This window comes from Nycticebus coucang, chromosome 16, assembly GCF_027406575.1.
Source record: "Nycticebus coucang isolate mNycCou1 chromosome 16, mNycCou1.pri, whole genome shotgun sequence".
Taxonomy (NCBI): domain Eukaryota; kingdom Metazoa; phylum Chordata; class Mammalia; order Primates; family Lorisidae; genus Nycticebus; species Nycticebus coucang.
Genome location: NC_069795.1, coordinates 61,620,271 through 61,642,844, shown reverse-complemented (window position 1 = coordinate 61,642,844; position 22,574 = coordinate 61,620,271). Strand labels below are relative to the sequence as shown.

General features: G+C 34.5%; 1 protein-coding gene across 1 annotated transcript in view; it reads left to right on the top strand.

Moving 5' to 3' along the window:
- ATG3 (autophagy related 3) overlaps positions 1-22,574 on the top strand; it is a 34,687-nt gene that overhangs the window by 5,847 nt on the left and 6,266 nt on the right. The window contains exons 4-9 of the mRNA XM_053565869.1: positions 1,536-1,585; positions 4,389-4,459; positions 5,873-5,980; positions 10,718-10,767; positions 13,236-13,317; positions 22,502-22,536. Of these exons, the coding sequence (XP_053421844.1) occupies positions 1,536-1,585; positions 4,389-4,459; positions 5,873-5,980; positions 10,718-10,767; positions 13,236-13,317; positions 22,502-22,536 (396 nt within the window). The remainder of the gene's footprint in view (positions 1-1,535; positions 1,586-4,388; positions 4,460-5,872; positions 5,981-10,717; positions 10,768-13,235; positions 13,318-22,501; positions 22,537-22,574) is intronic.

The following is a 22,574-nucleotide window of genomic DNA, read 5'->3' as shown; positions in this document are numbered from 1 at the left end:
TTTTTATTTTTAAATCTTTGTCTTCCTTGCATTTTGTTTAAATGATTACTTTTGGTCGTAATAAGTTCATGATAACTACAGAGCTAAATGTAACATTTGGTTGCAGTGACCTCAAAATGTTTAAAATTTGAGAAAGAAACTATTGTCTTTATTTTGGTTTTTGTTTTTAACCAGTTTAAATAATAGATTATTTGAGATAAAAGAACAAAAACATTTATAAAGTTCTTTTGGAGATACAGCTTGTTATATCTTGTTCATAATTCCTGCTAAAAGAGGGTTATTTTCAGGATTCTTATTTGGTAGAATTTTACTGTCAAAATAGTGTATTTTATGTAGGCATACTTTCTCAGAAAAATAATAGATGAAGTATATTGTAATTTTTTGCTGTGTAATAAACTCATAAACAATACAAGATTTTAATAAGTTAGAGCTATTGTGAAATAGAAGTAATTGAGAAAGTATGTGCACATACTGCTTGACTTGGGACACTGCCGTTAAGCTGAACAGACTTCTCTGCTCTCAGAAGTAAGCAGGATTTCTGTCCTTTGGTTCATGTCCATGTAAACTAAACTCCTTCTTTCCAAGTTCAGTTTTTAATTCTGAAGAAAAAAACTTGCACAGTTCAGCTTGCGCAGAAAGTTCAGAGTTTGTTTACACAAGCGAAAAGCTTCTAACCTTTTCCCCATTGTTTGGCACTGCATTTCTCTATTAGTGATTCCATAAGAGTATGGAAAGCTTTCAAAATTAGCTATTGCTTAAATTTTTAAAAATAATAAAAGGAAGGAAAAATGTGCACTGTGATGTAGTAAAATAGGTTTACATTATGGACTTGTATCTATTTAGTAAATTTTTCAGATTTTTACTATATTTCAATGATTACTTACTACATTTTATTTATTCTTAAAATGGATTTTGACATTTTAATCTTATAGCCTTACCTTTATTAGTTGCATGATATTGTATGCTTTTTGCATATTTATTTATTTGTTGAGACAGAGTCTCACTTTGTTGCCCTCGGTAGGGTGCTGTGACGTCATAACTCACAGCAACCTCAAACTCTTGGCTCAAGCGATTCTCCTGCCTCAGCCTCCTGAGTAGCTGGGACTATAGGTGTCTGCCACAGCACCTGGCTGTTTTTAGACATGGGGTCTTGCTCTTGCTCAGACTGGTTTCGAACCCATGAGCTCAGGCACTCCACCGACCTCAGCCTCCCAGAGTGCTAGGATTATAGATGTGAGCCACTGCACCCAGTCCTTTTTGCATTTTTAAATCCAATGATAAACATTGAATATTTTTTAAAAAATAGTACTGAGTGTATTTTTCTTCCAAGATTGATTCAAGTTTTTATGGATGTTAAATGTTTTTGGAGATTAATAATGATGAAAATAAATTTTAAGGCTGGTAAAATAGGTTTGGTGCTTTTTGCATTTTAATTATTAAATATTAAAGGTATTCAGAACAATCAGTTTGGTATTTTGCCACCTGATATTCAGTCTTTCTCCCTTTTTTTTACATTCCTTCCACATCCTGAATAGTTTGTGGCAGCTGGAGATCACTTAGTCCATCACTGTCCAACATGGCAATGGTAAGTAATATTGAGTGAAGAAAAAATTAGTAAAAGGTGTGGATTCAGAATTATGGCAAAGTAGGTCAGTGTGTGAAAATTAGAATGAGCAGTTTGTTATCTCAGTAAATTTTATGTTAAAACTGGCTCAATAATAGCCAAAGTAAAATGAAGAACAAGTGAGTGTTACGACTTTTAGCTCTTTAGCACAAAAGTGAACATATTTGAGATAAATGCATTTACTTCCTTTCTTTATTGAATTTAGGTCTGATCTTGTAATTCTTTAAAAAGTAATGTTCAAGAGTTTAATAAATTTGATCAGCTTTTTTATTAATAAATGTTTATTGAACATTTTTTGTGACAGTGTAGAGATTTTGCAGTTTTATGTTCTTTAAAACAAAAGACATGAACATTTTCTGTTAAGATTCAAAAGTATGTGCCCCTTTTAAGGAAGTAAAAATTCATGACCCTGATTATGGTCTTAACCATAAGTCTGCTTCTTAAGAGACTTTAAATTTTAATTTTCCTCAGTAACTTTTCTCTTGGTTACGAAAGTACTTTGAACAATTTAGCAGTTCTCACAACATATATTTTAAAATATCCCAAATACTAATACAGTATCATTATTTTCAAGTACCTATGGTAAAAAATCTCTGACAGTAACTGGAAAAGTGATCTCAGTAGTGACAGAACTATTTTATTTGAACTGGAATTCTTTGGAATTACCACCTTTTTGGATGGGGGTGTTTCAATTTATTTTTATTCAATAACATTTTTCAGTCATAGTTGAAAGGTAGAGTGTTGATTGGGGGTAAAGGTTCTGTAATTAACAAGATTCTAATTGTCATAATGTTTTTGTTACTATCTAAAGAGCTTAAATAATTAAGCTTTTTAAAGTCAGAGTTGGAATTCTGTTTCATCTGTGGCCTATTTTAGACCCCTTCATTCTTATATTTAACTTGTACTTGATATAGTCGTCACTGCTTTTTGTCAGTTGCTTTTTAAATCTCCTACGGCTTTTTAATCTCCTATGGCATACTAAAAAAGATCAAAATATCAGAATCATTTATTTTTATGTCTTTTTCTTTCCCACATGTATTTTTGTTCCATATATAAAATGGGGCTCATCCCGGTAGCTCTCTGATTTAGTAAGAGATTCTTTTTTTGTCTCTATCCTAAATTTTCTGTTTAAAGTATATTTAGCTAAGTTTTGATCTGAATTATATATATATTTCAAGTTAAATAGGTATATAAAATTTAACCTGATATTTTGTGAAAAGAACTGGTTTAGGATTTTTTAATATGATGCATATGCATTGTCTTTATTGAGATTTCTTTGTCATAGCCATTAATTGTCTAAATAGTTTAGGTGTTGATTTATAGTATTGCTATAGGGGTTTATATTATGGACAGAATTTTCTGTTTTTTTTTTTTGTTTGTTTTTGTTTTGTTTTTTTTTTGAGACAGTCTCACTTTGTTGCCCCTAGTAGATTGCATGGCATCATAGCTCACAGCAACCTGAAACGCTTGGGCTCAAGCGATTCTTTTGCCTCAGCCTCCCCAATAAGTGGGACTATATCTGCCCGCCACAGTACTGGTCTGTTTTTAGAAAGGAGGTCTCACTCTGGCTCAGGCTGGTCTCAAACTTGTGAACTCAGGCAATCCACCTATCTCTGCCTCTCAGAATGCTATGTAGAATCTTCCATCTGGTACCACTAGTTTCCATTTATGTTTTATGAATTTATTGTTGCAGTAATTTTATTCTAACTTAGAACTCAGTTACACCCCACCTCATTGTCTACACTTCTGGCTAAATTACTGAGCCAAAGGAATAACTCATTTTAAATCAGAGCTACAAACAGATTATTTCCATGCTTCATATCCAGAAGTGCTATCATGACCTTATTCTAACTCCTTGTAGAACTTCAGGCGTTGCCGTGACATTGTTGAATCTGACAGTTGGCATTTGTAAAAAAACCTAGAAGACTGCCACAGCACCTGGCTAGTTTTTCTATTTTTAGTAGAAATAGGGTCCCACTCTTGCTCAGGCTGGTCAAACTCCTACCCTCAGGTGATCCACCAGCCTTGGCCTCCCAGAGTGCTAGTATTACAGGCATGAGACTGCACCCGGCCAGCATTACCTATCTTTTAGAGTTATGAGAATTAATTGAAAATAGTACATGTTATAGTTCTAAGCTCTATACTTAGGCACTTAGTAATAAGGGATTTCTTGTTATAAATAAGGGATTTCTTGTTATAATTTCAAGCATTATTATTCTCAACATCATCATCTTATTCAAAACATCTTATGTCTCTTAGTTGCAATTTTAATTCAGTGGCAGGAACAGAGATTTTTGCCAACCACCTACATTGTTATATAATGTCATGCAGCTTTTCCCCTGCTTTTTCTTGTCCTCAAGATGAACAATACTTTAGGAATAAAAATCTGAGAGATTATGTAATAGGCTATAAGGAGCAGCATTATGTAATAGGCTACTAAGGAGCAGCATTTTCTTTTTGTATAAAGACAAACATGATAGTTACTAGATTGTTGTCTATTATTCTACTTTGTTGTCTAATATTTAATCCAAATTCTGTTAGCTCTATCTGTATCACTTAGTATATTTCACTTATATTATTATTGTGCTTTTACATGCCCTAACATATAGCTTCCTTCCCGTATCAGTTTTAAAAAGTTTTCTCAGGGGTTTGGATTCTATAGTTTTGAGATTTATATGTTTGAATTTGAGTTTGAGGTTAATATCTTCTGTATTTGCCTTTTTAAATATATTTTGTATTTTTGTGCTTTTTACTGTTTTTAAAGGGCAACGGGGGAGGAGGTAAAAGTGAAGGCATACCTACCAACAACCAAACAATTTTTGGTAACCAAAAATGGTAAGAATTATGTCATGTACATTAGTAAATTTTGTATAGTTATATTAAAATCAACCACATGAAAAACACTTAGCTCTTATTGATCCAAATTTTTGCTTAAAGCTATTCTTATAGCTTCTCTCAAATAGAAATTCAGAAATTTAATGAAGCTCTAGGGTTTTTACTGCTGGAAATTTTTTTTTCTTAGTTGATTTTATCTCTTCCCTTTTTATTTCTTTTTGCCAAAAAGATCTAGGAAACATAAGGAAAGTTAGACTTATTCCTATTGGATTTTTTTAAGTTGACATCATAATCTTTTTAGGTATATGATTTTATCTTCTTTAGACTTAAATTTTTCATGGAAAATGAAGTTGGTACCACCTTTGACATCTAAAAACTCAAAGGTTTTATTATCCATTATGCCATTGAAGGATTGCCTGTAGGCACAAAAAATGTTTGAAACATGTAGTGTCCTTTGAAGGTAATTTAAAACAACATCAAAAAGGTGTTACAGTCCCTAAATAATAAAATAGTACATTGATTTCTACTCTAATTTACTTATAGGAAAAGGGAAAATAATATATACAAAACAACAGTTTTTTTCTTGCCCATAACCATCATAGTAATTTATATCCTGCTTATTTAAAAAAATAGAGTAATTTTAATTTGTTGACCCACACCATGTTTTTACTTTATGTTCACATTTAGGTTTATACATCGTAATATCTGTTAGTTGACATATTTTCTGTATGAAGAACTCTGCACCAGTTTGGAATAAGAAAGTGAAATTGAGCAATTTGGTGAATTTTAAACTATTTATTGGGAATAACTAGAACTTAAATATGAATCTTGAAATTCGTATTGAACATTATTTTAGCTTTGAAAACCAGAGGTTACCTACCACCTCAGAGTATGAGAGGTAGTACCATGTTACGAGAATAAGCCATTAAAACAAGGTAGTATTGGGGCAGCTCCTGTGGCTCAAAGGAGTAGGGCGCCAGCCCCATATATCAGAGGTGACAGGTTCAAACCCAGCCCTGACCAAAAAATAAAAAAATAAATTAATTAATTAAAAAAAAAAAACAAACAAGGTAGTATTCATTAGCCTGAAATTGAACAATGTCATCTCTGTCTTCAGCCTGCTGTTTTTCACAGACTGTCATGGTAAAGAAATACGTAGAACACTCCGAACAGCCTTTCTACTTGTCTTCTGACAAAGCAATATTGAGAAAGATGAATGTGGTCAAATAATTGTCTGTGGCCTAATATAACTTTCATTAAAAGTAAAATATATTCACTTAATATTTTGTTAGTTTATTCCATAAAATATAATATTTACACTATCTCTTCTTTCTAGTGGATTTATGGTTAACAGATTATGTCTTAGTAACTGTATTCGCCATGGTGTGGTGGATTTCTTTTTTTTTTTTATAGTGCCATGTTATAAGCGGTGCAAACAGATGGAATATTCAGATGAATTGGAAGCTATTATTGAAGAAGATGATGGTGATGGAGGCTGGGTAGATACATATCACAACACAGGTAAGAGGAAAATAGAATGGCATGTACTTAGGTTAAGTTGTTTTAAACTCTTTCACAACCTTTTGTAACAGCTTTGAGTGAAAAAGAGGATATGGAAGGCACAGTTTTGTTCCGGTATACTTTTACATGAAAAAGGAAAAGGGACAAATTAGAAACAAAGGAAAAAAATGCCTTTTGGGTGGTGCCTGTGGCTCAAAGGAGGAGGTCGCTGGCCCCATATGCCGGAGGTGGTAGGTTCAAGCCCAGCCCCGGCCAAAAACTGCAAAAAAAAAAAAAATGCCTTTGGAGTGTGCCAAATTTCTATAGTACCTGCTACTTCATTTGCAATTTGAAAATACCCCTATTATTTTCTCTTATGTTTATTTATTTCCTTTTTTTTTTTTTAGAGTGCTAAAGAGTGCCACCCTGGGAAGAGTGCTGTGCCATCATAGCTCACAGCAACCTCGAACTACAGGCTTATGCCACCACTCCTGGCTAGTGTTTCTGTTTTAGTAGAGACAGGGTCTCACTTTTGCTCAAGCTAGTCTTAAATTCCTGAGCTCAAACAATCCACCTGCTTCCGCCCCCCAGAGTGCTAGGATTACAGGTGTGAGCCACTGCTCCTGGCCCTTTTATATTTCTAAATAGAAGAAAAAATAAAGCCAGTCAGAAATACTGAGCATGCCTACTGCATTGCTTTAGAATTTCTTGCTTACATGTCATTTCATTGCTGGCTATGACCTCTGTGACAGGAACTATACTATACTTGTATTTATTTTAACCAGAGGACTGACATGTAAAAGTATTTAATTATTTTTTCAATGACTACTACTAGTCATTCTAGTAGCTTTGAGCTACTAGAATTTCTGAAATTTAGAAATTCTGAGCTCTCTGATTGTGGAGATTCATTGTTGAATTCTCAGTGTCCATCATATTGTATGATATGGAAGTTGTTCATTAAATATTGTTTAATTTAAGGCTTTCATAAGGCTTATTTTGGAACTCCAAGTAAGCTTTTTTATTCTAAGTCCTAAAACCCTTCGTTGCCATTATATTTATGTAACTAGTATTATGTGTTACTTTAGCTACCATTTATGACTTAGTTTTGATGAAGAAAATGTTTTCTAAGTTTAAATTCATAATACTAAAAACAGGTTTTCTCCCTCTGAGTCCTAGGAGGTACACACATTTATCTTTAGCAGTAGTAACAGCAGAGTTTCTCAACCTTGGTGCTGTTGACATTTTGGGCCAGAAATTCTTTATTTCGTGTGCATTGTAAAATGTTTAGCAGTATCTGTAGTTTCTGCCTACTATATGCCAGCAGCGTTCCCTAGTTGTGACAAACAAGAATGTCTACAGACATTACTAAATGTTCTTGGAGGGGAATAATTGCTGCCCCCCCACCCCCCATTGAGAATCATCTGTATTCCACAGAGGGTTGAGTAATCTGCACAGATTAAAGTACCTCCTTCAGTCTGTTTCTCCTGTAGTCTGAGTAAGGGATGCTGCGTGGTTTGCTTATGGAGATAATGGGCATAGATTAAGGACTTGGGCTTTTTGATCTGAAATTTATTTGCTGCCTTATGAGCTAAATATTGTTATATCAAGGCCTAGAGAAAAAACAGGTTGAACAGATTTTTAAAATGATTTCAAAAATTACCCTTTTTTTTTTACCCGCCAAGTAGTGCTGTCAGACTTTTTTCCCCTGAAGTTTCTAAAATTTTTAAACTATTCTGCTTTAGTTTTCCTATAGCAGGAAAATGTTGGCAGCAAATCAGTAGTAAATTCTGTACTGACGGTCTAGCACCATTGATAATAGCGCTGTTTCTGATGTCAAGTTAATGAGTTGTCTAGTTGTAGTCTGCCTTAATCACTGTTCCAAAATTCATGTGCATATTTCACAGTCATTTGTCACATAGATAAGTAGGTGTCAATATGATTGGACACTAAAAAAATCTACAGAAATTCAACTCGCAACTAGAAAGTTTTTCCTAATATTTTCATATAGGGAAAAAAACTACAGTTCATTTAATGTAATAAATTGTAACTGATGTTTATGAGAGATACCCATAGAATTTTATCTTTAAAATTTGTCTTTGTTTTCTGCTGCCATAACAATACCACAGGCTGGGTAATTTATAAAGAAAAGAGGTTTATTTGACTCACAGTTCTGGAGACTAAGAAGTCTAACATCAAAGGGTCACATCTGGTGAGGGCCTTCTTGATGCATTATGACATGGCAGAAGGCATCACCATAATGAGCAAAGAAGTGTGAGAGACTGAGGGGGCTGAACTTCATCATTTTGTCAGGAAACCATTCCCAAGAATATCCTGTTGCCAAAATAATATGTTAATCCATTCAAGAGGGCATACCCCTCATGACATACTCACTTCTTAAAGATCCTCTTAATACCATCACAATGGCAGTTACTAACATGAATTTGGGAGGAGACATTAAAACCATAGCAAATTACGTCCTAATTTGATTAATGCAATGCTTCTAACTTACTCATAAGACCTGGTGCTGGTTACTTATTCAGCTTAGTTCCCCTTGCTTCAGCTCTGCTTTAACTGGGTTTCTTTTTTTTCTGTTAGCCCTTGTATTTGTTTTGTCTCTTCAGAGAACAGAGTATCCCTCTTATCTTCAATTCTGCTTTCTATACCTTCAGTTAAATGTGGCCATCCACTGTCCAAAAATGTTAAATGGAAAATTCCAGAAATAATAATATATCAGTTTTAAATTGCACAGTGTTTTGAACAAATAGCTTACAGGTAGAGTATCTCTAATCCAAAAGTCCACAATCTGAAATGGCTTCTGTTGTCCCACCCCAACCTGCCCAAGATGTAGGTCATCCCTTTGTTCATATTCTATATACTACCCACCCATTAGTCACTTAACTGTCTGGTTATCAGATTGACTGTTGCTCATAATGTATATAGTATTTAATACAATCTGGTTTCAGGCATAAGTGGGGATGACTGCATAGACATAGATGTAGATATAGATAGATTTATTTTAAGGAATTGGCTCACATGATCACAGGGGTGGCAAGTCTGAATTCTACAGGGCACACCTGCAGATTGGAAATTCTGCAAAGTGTTGATGTTGCAGTTGAGTCCTAAGGCAGTCTAGAGGCTGAATTTCCTTCTTGTGGAGTACCTTAGTCTTTTTCTTTTAAAGTCTCAAACTGATTGGCTGAGCTTCCCCTCCATTATGGAGGGTAATCTGCTTTACCTAGTCTGCTGATTTAAATGTTCAGCACATCTAAAATATACCTTTATACAGCATTTAGACCAAACATCTGGGCACTACAATCTATCCAAGTTGACATAACATTGACCATGACAGCCTTTACCTTCATTAGAATCATTTGAGCTTTCTTTTTCTTTGCCAACTGTATCTGTCTTTTTGAATACTCTGGTTTATTTGGATGCTACTACATTATACTACTATGTGTAATTGTTTTGACAAATTGAAGACATTTATTTGGTTTTTATGTACAGGATTTAGTGAATCGTTTTGTCGATATGTTACAATTTGGGTTTTAATGTTATGAAATAATCATACCTATTATATAGCAATGTCTGGAAAAACTATTATGAAGTAAAAGCTTTATGCTACATCTCTGGGTTCTGACATCTTTCATTTGCAAAATTCTTTCATTTAGGTATGTTGAATAGATACATCAGAATTTTAGAAGATTAACAAGGGAGCTAAGCATGTTTTGTATTTAGTTTTTTTCTGTAGTAACTTTAGCTATGTTTGTCTCTATTTCCCATCCTTGCCAAACAAATTATTTGAGAGCACTGACAGGTTTTTTGAATTTATATGTATTTTCTTACTGATTGCTGGTACTGCCACTTGCTTAATACATTCATTGAGACAGGTAGGTTCTGAGATAATTGCTGAGTGAGGGATGGTGGAGAGAAATGAATGACAGGTAAGCTGCTGTGGATTTCCATATCCCAGTTTCCTCATGTAACTGGATGTGAGACACAAGCCAATTACTTTACCTCTCTGGGGATTTCATTTGGCACACAGTTACTCTAACTGCTTCACAGGACAGTGTTTGTAAGGATTAAATAAAACGTGGAAACCGTGGAAAGCCCATTTAAGTGTGATATATTAAGTGTGTATATTTGGATGTTCTAGATTTCTAAAGCAAATAGTTTATATACAGGTGAAGTGTCCCTAATCCAAAAATCCAAAACCTGAAATGGCTCCAAAATCCCTTTTGAGTGCTGATATGATGCTCAAAGAAAATGCTTTGGGGGAATTTTGGATTTTCAGATTTGGGTGCTTGACGGATAAGGATGAAAATATTCCAAACCCTCCCAAAAGTCTGAAATCTGAAATACTTCTGGTCCCAAGTGTTTCAGATAGGGGACACTCAATCTCTGTCAAGATAACCAATTCCTTTTTGAGAAAATTTTGATGCCCATTTAACAAAATATCAATCCTGTAGTCTCTTAATCTGTTGATTTAAAAAATATTTTATAGAGACTCAAGGAAGAATGATAGAATAGGATAATTAATGGTAAATTATTCTATTAATCTCTTTTTAATTTGAAGGAAGTGCCTTTGGGATTATTTATTCCTACTAGAGTTCATACCTGAAGATGCTGCTGATATTTGTCTTTTTATTTCAGAGAAATTGTGAGAATTTAGGTAATTTTAAATGTTTTTATATTGCTCTTAACAGGTAAATAGAATTTTTACAATTTAATTTTAATTATTTTGTGCTGAATCTTAAACAGGTATTGCAGGAATAACTGAAGCAGTTAAGGAGATTACAGTGGAAAGCAAGGTACTGGTTAAATTAGTTATATTTCTAAATTTAATGACCTAGTTACATGTTTATATGTAAATATGTACTTCTATTTTAAGATCACTAACCTCTTATGCAAACTCTGGTTATTTATTATCAGCCTCAGAAATTCTAGCTATTCTTTTCTCCTCCATTTTTCTTTATCAGCATAACAAAACAACTATTTCCTAGTGCTTCTCTTATTTTCCTTGTAGTTGGTTAAGAAAAACATTTTCGAGATTGTAACTTGTACAGACTACTAATTTTCAGTAATTGGAAAGACTTCTTTCTAGTTCAGAAGGATGCCTTTTTCTTTTTAAGTATATTTGGTAGCAAATTGTTGTGTAACTAGATTATTTTTGTGTGGAGGATATCTACTTGCTGATGAGTAGATGCTAATTAAGTTTTGTAGTTTAAATATTGTTGCAAGCAATTTGCTGTATGTATTCTAAATTACTGGTAATTTGGAGTTTTTTATTTAAAAAGTTTAAATATAAACTTTAGCTTATTCAAATTCATGACGAATGAAAGCTAAATCAGTTAAGTTTTATTATATGATTTCCTGGGGGGGGGGTGGGTAAAGTATGTGGTTGGATAGAATTTTTCAGCTTGCAAGTTTTGAGTTATTTTAGGCTGTGGCTATTAGCTTTTTGTTTCTTAAATTGAGTACATTGTCTTCATGGTTTTATATACCTGTAGTTTGAAAATATATGAAAAAATACAACATGCCTTCACCTTTCTCAGAATTATTTTTTTAAAAGTTAGGTTATTTAGAGCAGGGGTCCTCAAACTGCAGCCCACGGGCCACATGAGGCAATGTGATTGTATTTGTTCTTGTTTTGTTTTTTTACTTCAAAATAATATATGTGCAGTGTGCATAGGAATTTGTTCATAGTTTTTTGTTTTTTTTTTTTAACTATAGTCCGGCCCTCCATCAGTCTGAGGGACAGTGAATTGGACCCCTGTTTAAAAGGTTTGAGGACGCCTGACTTAGAGGATAGGCTATTTGGATGGAATAATTGTGTTCTTTCTGTTCTTAGGAAACATTCACTACAGTAGTTACTAACATAAGATATTCTTATGTGTGATTTTATCATTTGGAGCTTTTGGAATTTGTTACTGGTGTTTAACAAAAAGTGTTACATACTAAAAGTTTTATTTTTTTCATTACACAATTTTTGCTTTCTAGGGAGTAAGTTTCTTGGCCTGAGATTTTATCCTTTTGAAATTCAGCTTTTTTGAAGAGTTGGGTAATTAAGGAGAAATCTCACGAGTGGTTTTGCTGCTTACTCTGGCCATTAGTGTATATGTTTCAGACTTTGGGAATGATAAATGGCAAAATGGTATGAATAGCGTTATTTTGGAATGGTGACTTTATCATAATTCTCCCAAGAATTTTTAAAGAATGCAATAATGTTTATAATACTTGGTATTCACTTAACATCCTCATGTCTTGCTAAAGGATAAATATTTAGAATAATTTATAACTAGAATATATCTTTCTTATTTCCTATTTAATATAGGATTTATATTATTTTTATAACGTAGTGCTTAGAATACTTACCATCTAGATGCAAGTGTTAATAACCTTGGTTGTCAGTTTCTGTTGTAGTCTATATTGTGTGTGAATTTGGCCAGCATGATTCAAATTTCCTTTAATAATTAGTTTAGATATTAGCTCACCTAATAATTATCCAGACACTGGCAGTCTTTCATCTGTGGTTTCATATTTTGAACATAATAATGATACATAGGATTTAACTTTCTAATGGTAAATAAAGCCACCTCTAAGTAAAATGTAACCTGGGTGAAACCAGATGTCCAATTGATTCATTTACTATATTGATCACAGATTTTTCAGAATATTAACTTTGTGAAAATGATAAATTGTATTTTAGGCTTGTCATTGGTTAGCATTATTCTTTTCCTTGTAGTGCTAATATATTTAAGAAATTGAACTGAAATCTTATATATTGTAATAACTGTAAAGTCTGATAACTGGATAACTTAATTCAGCTAGGATATTGTTAACAAATTAAAAAGCCAGTGTCTTATTTGTAATTTATTTTAGCTTATAAATGTATTGTGATTTACATATATGTAGATATACTTTTTCTCCTTTAAATTATAAGTGTCATACAAGTTAACATAACTTTGGATTGACTTTCTAATACTAATGATTAAAATTTTTTATTGGGAGTGCAACTGGCAATTATTTTTAAATGGTTAGCTTAGATGACTTAGTGCTTTCATAATATCTTTGATATTTTTCAGTCACAGCACTTAGCACATTACTTTTAATAATTGATATATGGGTTTGTCATCTCTACTAAAGTTGTTGAGTTTCTTAAGGATAAGAACTACCTTACTGCTCTTATTTTCAGTAATTAAATGTGCTAGTACATGAGTGTTCCATGTTTGAACTAACAAACATGTTTAAGTGATTTTAAATACAATTGATTTCAAAGGATAGTATACAGCTGCAAGATTGTTCAGCACTATGTGAAGAGGAAGAAGAGGATGATGAAGGAGAAGCTGCAGATATGGAAGGTATTTGTGTTTTAGACTTGCTTTAATTCTGCTAGAATATTGATTATGGAATATTTGTAATCCATGTGGATTAAGAATTATCTTCCATTGAGTTTTAAATTTTAGCACTTAGCAGCCTAGGAAGGATTTTGTTTTGTTTAAATATCATGAGTACAAAACTTGATCTCTGTCTCATCTATTTTACCTAGAACCTAATCTTAGATAACTTTATTTCTACTAGGATAAATATTAGCTATGAATCTTTAATGCAGGTACGGCTATAAAATATTTATTCTTAACCTAATTATTTCAGAGCAGAACAAAGTTTACTTGTGGATTTTTGTATTTTACTTTCTCCTTTTTGATTGTATCTTTGCATTAAAACCTAAAGATAGTGATTTTTAATGAGGCCTTTTGAACTACATAGAATCCCCTCACAGTTCTATAAGATTCGGAACCTTCCTAGGCTTGCCAATTGAGAATCTCTATACACATATTAGGGAATCATTGTTAAAGAAGCTATAGAAACTCACTAAACTAACAGAATCAAGTAATACAGGTCTGTGATACATAACTATTAAAAACTTTGTATTTCATTAATTTGATAATCTTTAATGCATGTGAAATCTTATGTATTTAAAAATAGATGAAGAAATTGCTGTTATTGGTTGGGCACCCATCACGCAATGGTTAGAGCACTGGTCCGTGCACCTGGGTGGTGGGTTCAAACCCAGCCAGGGCCTGCTAAACAAAAAAAAAAAAAAAAAAGAAGTTGCTATGACTAGGGTGACCTCTTTGTTAAATCCAATCTGTCTTTATTCTGCCTTTTCTGCATTATTTGGTGCTTTTAAACAGATCCTCTTTTTTTCCTTCCTTGGATTCTGTAACACTGTTGTCATCATCATGGTTGTTGTCGTTGTCTTTTGACTCATCTAAATTCTTTTGTCTTTTGCTGTGTTTCATGGAGATACAATATTTTTTTCCTTGCTCATTCTTTATATTCCCAGATTTTGTCTTAAGAGTTTCTGTAATGGCATACTGACATGAAAGTTTGTGCAGTGTGAACGATGGTGTCTGAGTTGCATCAGATTCTCTATGACAGTTTAAATGTGAATATGAGTATATATATAAATAGAGAGGGTGTGTGTGTTGAAGTTGGAAAAAGGAAAAGAATATGAAAAAGAGGGCAGACATTGGAGGCTATAAGGTGACCGAATCCTAAAAACTACATAGAAGTTAGGGTGAAGTAGGCACGTTGTGTAGCTTAGAGAAGTATTTGATTGTGCCTGATAAAATTGAAGCACTATAATAGTAAATGATGTTTGCTGGACTAAAAGTACCCTTAGAAATTATTTCTAAGTCTCCCTGAAACCTAGCTGTGCTAGGGTCCTGACTTCAACCGAGATAAAAATAAATTTAGTGAGATTCTTATTCTTAGTTTTACGATAAACACCTGTTCCTTGAGGAAATATGAGAGTTACTTGTAACTAAAATTGCTTACGTATCATCTATATGCTCACGACTTCCGTATCTAAATCTCCAACCCAGATCTCCTTAACTTTAGATTTGTTCAGCTTCATTTCCATCTTGATGTCTCACAGTTGTTAGAAAATAAATTTACCATCTTTTTGCACAAATATTGTTTGTGGATTCTATTGGTCTCTGAATGGCATACAGTTGACCAAGCTGGGAATGGGGAGATGGCATAAAAATCATATGAGAAGAGCACTGTTTTTAGAGTCAAGCTATAGGCCTACCTTATATATAAAGTCTTTTCATATTTTCTTTGGGTAGAGTTTAAGAGCAAATTGCTATATGTGGAATTTCGTTCAAAAATCAGTGCTGATGGTATCTAATATAAAAGGTAATTTTCATTTATTCAGCAGTATTTATTGAGCAATATAGTATATATCAGGTACTGTTCTTGGTACAAGAAATAAAACAGTAGACAAGGTCTTATGGAATTTATATTCTAATTAGGGTGAAAAAATAAAATATATACTATATTAGATGGTTGTAAGTGGTAGGGAGAATAGTAAAGGAGGAAAAGGGATAGGAAATCATCGGGTGGGAATGAGTGTTGCAGTTGCAGTTGCAGTTCCTAAATAAGTCAAGAAAAACCTCATTGAGAGTATTTAATTTGAATAAATCCTAGAAGGAAGTGAGTGAATAATGTATTTAGATATCTAGGAGAAGAGTTCAAATGCCTTGATGTAGGGATCATGTGTGGTTTATATAAAATACTGTGAGGAGGAACCTATGTCGACATGAAGGAGGGGAGAGTAGTTAAGGGTAGACTCAGAGAGGTGACAAAGAACCAGATGGTGTAGGGTCCTGACTTCCACTGAGATTAAGACAAGAAACCACTGTGGGGTTTTTAAAGTAGAGGACTGACAAAATTTCACATTTCAACAGAATGACTGTGAACTGCAATGTTGAGAATAGACTGAACGGGAAAAGAACAACAGTTGAGAGGCTATTTTGATAATCTAGGCAAGAAATGATGGTGGTTTGGGCTAGGGTCATAACATTGGTAATGAGCAACAGTAGGATTCTGGACACATTTCAGGGTAGGGCCAAAGGGATTTGCTGATGGACTAGATGTGGGATATGAACTACAGAGTAGTCAGGTGTGACTCCAAGGTTTTTGATCTACAAGGATGCCATAAAATGAGATGGGGAAAATTAAAAGAGTGATTAGCTTTGGCGAAAGGAGTCAGGAGCTCAGTTTTAGATGTGTGATATTTGTAGTGTCTGTTGGTTGTCTAGTGGAGATGTAAACTCAACAATTAAGATACCCAAGTCTGCAGTTAGGGAATAAAATCTGAAAGTCATAGACAGTGAAAGCCACTAAGACTAGGTGGAATCATTACAGGAGTTAAGTGTGGATAGAAAGAAGACAAGGCCTTGGTTACTATGGCGTTTAAGTGGAGTCAATGATGAGAAACAAACAGCAGCCATATTGAAGGAGCAGCCAGTTGAAGTGGGAGGAAAGCCAGGAATATAAAACACCTTCTTAAAAGTCAAGGAAACAGACTGTTAAAAGGACCAGGGAATAAATCATTCCACATGTGACTACAGGCCAATTAAGATGAAAATTGTTTGTAATTTTCCTTTATAATAATATATTTTTTCCATTTTTTAATATCAGGTGTATTCAGATGAAGTAGAATGATTTTGAAGTATTTCTTCTTTTTCTATTGTCTATAAGATTTGGCATGATCTGTTTTTTTTTGAAATTATCTTTTTTTTTTTTTTTATTGTTGGGGATTCATTGAGGGTACAATAAGCCAGGTTACACTGATTGCAATTGTTAGGTAAAGTCCCTCTTGCAATCATGTCTTGCCCCCATAAAGTGTGACACACACCAAGGCCCCACCCACCTCCCTCCTTCCCTCTTTCTGTTCCCCCCCATAACCATAATTGTCATTAATTGTCCTCATATCAAAATTGAGTACATAGGATTCATGCTTCTCCATTCTTGTCATGCTTTACTAAGAATAATGTCTTCCACGTCCATCCAGATTAATACGAAGGATGTAAAGTCTCCATTTTTTTTAATGGCTGAATAGTATTCCATGGTATACATACACCACAGCTTGTTAATCCATTCCTGGGTTGGTGGGCATTTAGGCTGTTTCCACATTTTGGCGATTGTAAATTGAGCTGCAATAAACAGTGTAGTACAAGTGTCCTTATGATAAAAGGATTTCTTTCCTTCTGGGTAGATGCCCAGTAATGGGATTGCAGGATCAAATGGGAGGTCTAGCTTGAGTGCTTTGAGGTTTCTCCATACTTCCTTCCAGAAAGGTTGTACTAGTTTGCAGTCCCACCAGCAGTGTAAAAGTGTTCCCTTCTCTCCACATCCACGCCAGCATCTGCAGTTTTGAGATTTTGTGATGTGGGCCATTTTAGATGATATCTCAGGGTTGTTTTGATTTGCATTTCTCTAATATATAGAGATGATGAACATTTTTTCATGTGTTTGTTAGCCATTCGTCTGTCGTCTTTAGAGAAAGTTCTATTCATGTCTCTTGCCCATTGATATAAGGGATTGTTGGCTTTTTTCATGTGGATTAATTTGAGTTCTCTATAGATCCTAGTTATCAAGCTTTTGTCTGATTGAAAATATGCAAATATCCTTTCCCATTGTGTAGGTTGTCTCTTTGCTTTGGTTATTGTCTCCTTAGCTGTACAGAAGCTTTTCAGTTTAATGAAGTCCCATTTGTTTATTTTTTGTTGTTGCAATTGCCATGGCAGTCTTCTTCATGAAGTCTTTCCCCAGGCCAATATCTTCCATTGTTTTTCCTATGCTTTCTTGGAGGATTTTTATTGTTTCATGCCTTAAGTTTAAGTCCTTTATCCATCTTGAATCAATTTTTGTGAGTGGGGAAAGGTGTGGGTCCAGTTTCATTCTTTTACATGTAGACATCCAGTTCTCCCAACACCATTTATTGAATAGGGAGTCTTTTCCCCAAGGTATGTTCTTGTTTGGTTTATCAAAGATTAGGTGGTTGTAAAATGTTAGTTTCATTTCTTGGTTTTCAATTCGATTCCAAGTGTCTATGTCTCTGTTTTTGTGCCAGTCCCATGCTGTCTTGAGCACTATGGCTTTGCAGTACAGACTAAAATCTGGTATGCTGATGCCCCCAGCTTTATTTTTGTTACAGAGAACTGCCTTAGCTATACGGGGTTTTTTCCGGTTCCATACAAAACGCAGAATCATTTTTTCCAAATCTTGAAAGTACGATGTTGGTATTTTGATAGGAATGGCATTGAATAGGTAGATTGCTTTGGGAAGTATAGACATTTTAACAATGTTGATTCTTCCCATCCATAAGCATGGTATGTTCTTCCATTTGTTAATATCCTCTGCTATTTCCTTTCTGAGGATTTCATAGTTTTCTTTATAGAGGTCCTTCACCTCCTTCGTTAGGTATATTCCTAGGTATTTCATTTTCTTTGAGACTATGGTGAAGGGAGTTGTGTCCTTAATTAGCTTCTCATCTTGACTGTTATTGGTGTACACAAAGGCTTCTGACTTGTGGACATTGATTTTATATCCTGAAACATTACTGTATTTTTTGATGACTTCTAGGAGTCTTATGGTTGAGTCTTTGAGGTTCTCTAAGTATAAGATCATGTCGTCAGCAAAGAGGGAGAGTTTGACCTCCTCTGCTCCCATTTGGATTCCCTTTATTTCCTTGTCTTGCCTAATTGTATTGGCTAGAACTTCCAGCACTACGTTGAATAGTAAAGGTGACAGAGGACAACCTTGTCTGGTTCCAGTTCTAAGAGGGAAAGCTTTCAGTTTTACTCCATTCAGTAAAATATTGGCTGTGGGTTTGTCATAGATAGCTTCAGTCAGTTTTAGAAATGTGCCACCTATGCCTATACTCTTCAGTGTTCTAATTAGAAAAGGATGCTGGATTTTATCAAATGCTTTTTCTGCATCTATTGAGAGGATCATGTGATCTTTATTTTTGCCTCTGTTAATATGGTGGATAACGTTTATGGACTTGCGTATGTTAAACCAGCCTTGCATCCCTAGGATGAAGCCTACTTGATCATGATGAATGACTTTTTTGATGATAAGCTGTAATCTATTGGCTAGGATTTTGTTAAGAATTTTTGCGTCTATGTTCATGAGTGAGATTGGTCTGAAATTCTCCTTTTTGTTTGGGTCTTTTCCTGGTTTTGGTATCAGGATGATGTTTGCTTCATAGAATGTGTTGGGGAAGATTCCTTCTTCCTCAATTTTTTGGAATAATTTCTGCAGTACAGGAATAAGCTCTTCTTGAAGGTTTGATAGAATTCTGGAGTGAAGCCATCTGGACCAGGGCATTTTTTGGTTGGAAGCTTTTTTATTGTTTCTTTGATCTCAGTGCTTGAAATTGGTCTGTTCAGGAGCTCTATTTCTTCCTGGCTGAGTCTAGGGAGAGGGTGTGATTCCAAATATTGATCCATTTCTTTCACAGGTCAAATTTCTGGGCATAGAGTTTCTGGTAGTATTCAGAGATGATCTCTTGTATCTCTGTGGGATCAGTTGTTATTTCCCCTTTACCATTTCTGATTGAGGTTACTAGAGATTTTACTTTTCTATTCCTCGTTAGTCTGGCCAATGGTTTATCTATTTTATTTATTTTTTCAAAAAACCAACTCCTTGTTTCATTAATTTTCTGAAGGATTCTTTTGTTTTCAATTTCATTGATCTCTGATTTGATTTTGGATATTTCTTTTCTTCTACTGAGTTTAGGCTTAGATTGTTCTTCTTTTTCCAATTCCATAAGATCTCTTGTGAGATTGTTGATGTGCTCTCTTTCTGTTTTTCGAATGTAGGCATCTAAAGCGATGAATTTTCCTCTCAAAACTGCTTTTGCAGTATCCCACAGGTTTTGGTAGCTTGTGTCTTCATTGTTGTTATGCTCAAGGAAGTTAATGATTTCCTGTTTTATTTCTTCCTTCACCCATCTGTTATTCAACAGAAGATTGTTTAATTTCCATGCCTTTGGGTGGGGTCGAGCATTTTTGTTAGAGTTGAGTTCCACCTTTAGTGCCTTGTGGTCTGAGAAGATACAAGGTAAAATTTCAATTCTTTTGATTCTGTTGATATTTGTTTTGTGTCCCAGGATATGATCAATTTTGGAGAATGTTCCATGGGGTGATGAGAAGAATGTATATTCTTTATCTTTGGGATGGAGTGTTCTATATGCGTCTATCAATCACAGTTGTTGTAGGGTCTCATTTAAGTCTCTTATATCCTTGTTTAATTTCTGTTTAGAGGATCTGTCCAGCTCTGTAAGAGGAGTGTTAAGGTCCCCTGTTATTATGGTATTATCAGATATCATATTGCTCAGACTGAGTAAGGTCTGTTTCAAGAATCTGGGAGCATTTAAATTGGGTGCATAGATATTTAGAATTGAAATGTCTTCTTGTTGTATTTTTCCCTTGACCAATATAAAGTGACCATCTTTGTCTTTTTTGACTTTAGTTGCTTTAAATCCACATGTATCTGAAAATAAGATTGCAACTCCTCTTTTCTTCTGAATTCCATTTGCCTGAAAAATTGTCTTCCAACCCTTGACTCGGAGCTTTAATTTGTCTTTTGAAGCCAGGTGTGTTTCTTGCAGACAGCAAATGGATGGCTTGTGTTTGTTAATCCAGTCAACCAATCTATGTCTCTTCAGTGGGGAATTCAAGCCATTAACATTTATTGAGATAATTGATAATTGTGGTAGTATTCTATTTGTCTTATTTTGTGAGACTCCATTGCTTAGTTTTATCTTTTGCATCAGTGTGGAGGTTTGGTTCTGTCCTTTAATTTCTGAGTTCTTACTTTGCTGCTGATCCATTGTGGTGGTCAGTGTGCAGAACAGGTTGAAGTATTTCCTGTAGAGCTGGTCTTGTTGTGGCAAATTTCCTCAATGTTTGTATATCCATAAATGATTTGATTTCTCCGTCGATTTTGAAGCTTAGCTTAGCAGGGTACAGAATTCTGGGCTGGAAATTGTTCTGTTTAAGTAGATTAAAGGTAGATGACCATTGTCTTCTTGCTTGGAAAGTTTCATTAGAGAAGTCTGCGGTCACTCTGATGGATTTGCCCCTGTAGGTCAACTGGCGCTTACTCCTGGCAGCTTGCAGAATCTTTTCTTTTGTCTTGACTTTGGACAGGTTCATCACAATGTGTCTTGGAGAAGCTCGGTTAGAGTTGAGGCGACCTGGGGTCCGATAGCCCTCTGAAAGCAGTGTGTCAGAATCTTTGGTGATATTTGGGAAATTTTCTTTTATAATATTCTCTAGTATGGCTTCCATTCCTCTGGGGCATTCTTCTTCCCCTTCTGGAATTCCTATAACTCGTATGTTGGAACGCTGCATAAAGTCCCATAATTCTGACAGTGAACGTTCTGCTTTCTCTCTCTTCTTTTCTGCCTCCTCTACTATCTGAGTTATCTCAAGAACTTTGTCTTCTACCTCTGAAATTCTTTCTTCTGCATGGTCTAACCTGTTGCTGATACTTTCCATTGCATCTTTAAGTTCCCTGATTGACTGTTTCATTTCCTTCAGCTCTGCTATATCCTTTTTATATTCTTCATATCGTTCATCTCTGATTTGATTCTGTTTTTGGATTTCCTTTTGGTTATTTTCCACTTTATTAGCAGTTTCCTTCATTGTTTCCATCGTTTCTTTCATTGTTTTCAACATGTGTATTCTAAATTCCCTTTCTGTCAATCCTAACATTTCTGTATGGGTGGAATCCTCTGCAGTAGCTACCTCATGGTCCCTTGGCGGGGTTGTTCTGGACTGGGTTCTTCATGTTGCCTGGAGTTTTCTGCTGATTCTTCCTCATGGGTGATTTCTTTTATCTGTTTCCTTGCCCTAATTTTCCTTTCACTTCCTCTTGCTCTTTAAGTTCTCGTGCCTGTGGATGAGCAGAAGCTTTCTCAGGGAAGTGCTTGTCGCTGGAATCACTGCTGAAGTGCTGAAATTATCTTTTATTTTTATTTATGAAAGTTGTCTATTTTTTGAGACTTTGGAAAAGAAAAAAATTAACCGATGACTCCATACTGAACCTCAGAGTCAAAGCATTCTATGATAGATATACTCTTATCTGACAGTGTGAATATTACTTTCTTTGCATTATTATTATTACTCAATATTTGTTGCAAAAAAAAGAAGATGAAAATTAGGAATTTACCCCACTGGATGCAGCAAAGTAGAAGTCACTGATACATCGATAATTTTTTTTGTTTTTCCCAGTTTTTGGCCAGGGCGGGGTTTGAACCCACCACCTTGGGTATGTGGGGCTGGCACCCTGCTCCTTGAGCCACAGGTACCATCCTCACTGATAACTTTAATTGGCATACTTATGCAGTTAGATAAATAACCTTGTCTACACTGTGGAGTCACTGAAGACTCTACAATACTATTATGTCAATTGATATTAATAGACTAGCATACACCAAGCCTTAAACATAGTGACTTTTTCTGGGATTTTGTTATGTGAAGTATTTGCTGTTTTAAAGTATATGTATGTATATACATGTAAGTGTATGTGTATACATAGTGTGTGTGTATATATATTTAGTATCTTCATTTAAAAACAAAAGCAAAACCCCGGTATTTGAATAATAATCTGAAATAATATACAGTTTGGTTTAAGGAATTTTCAAGAACTTGACTAATTTATTGTTGCTTTTTATAACAGAATATGAAGAGAGTGGATTGTTGGAAACAGATGAGGTTTGTAAATTGAGTTTTGTTTTTTTGACTGTTAGAAA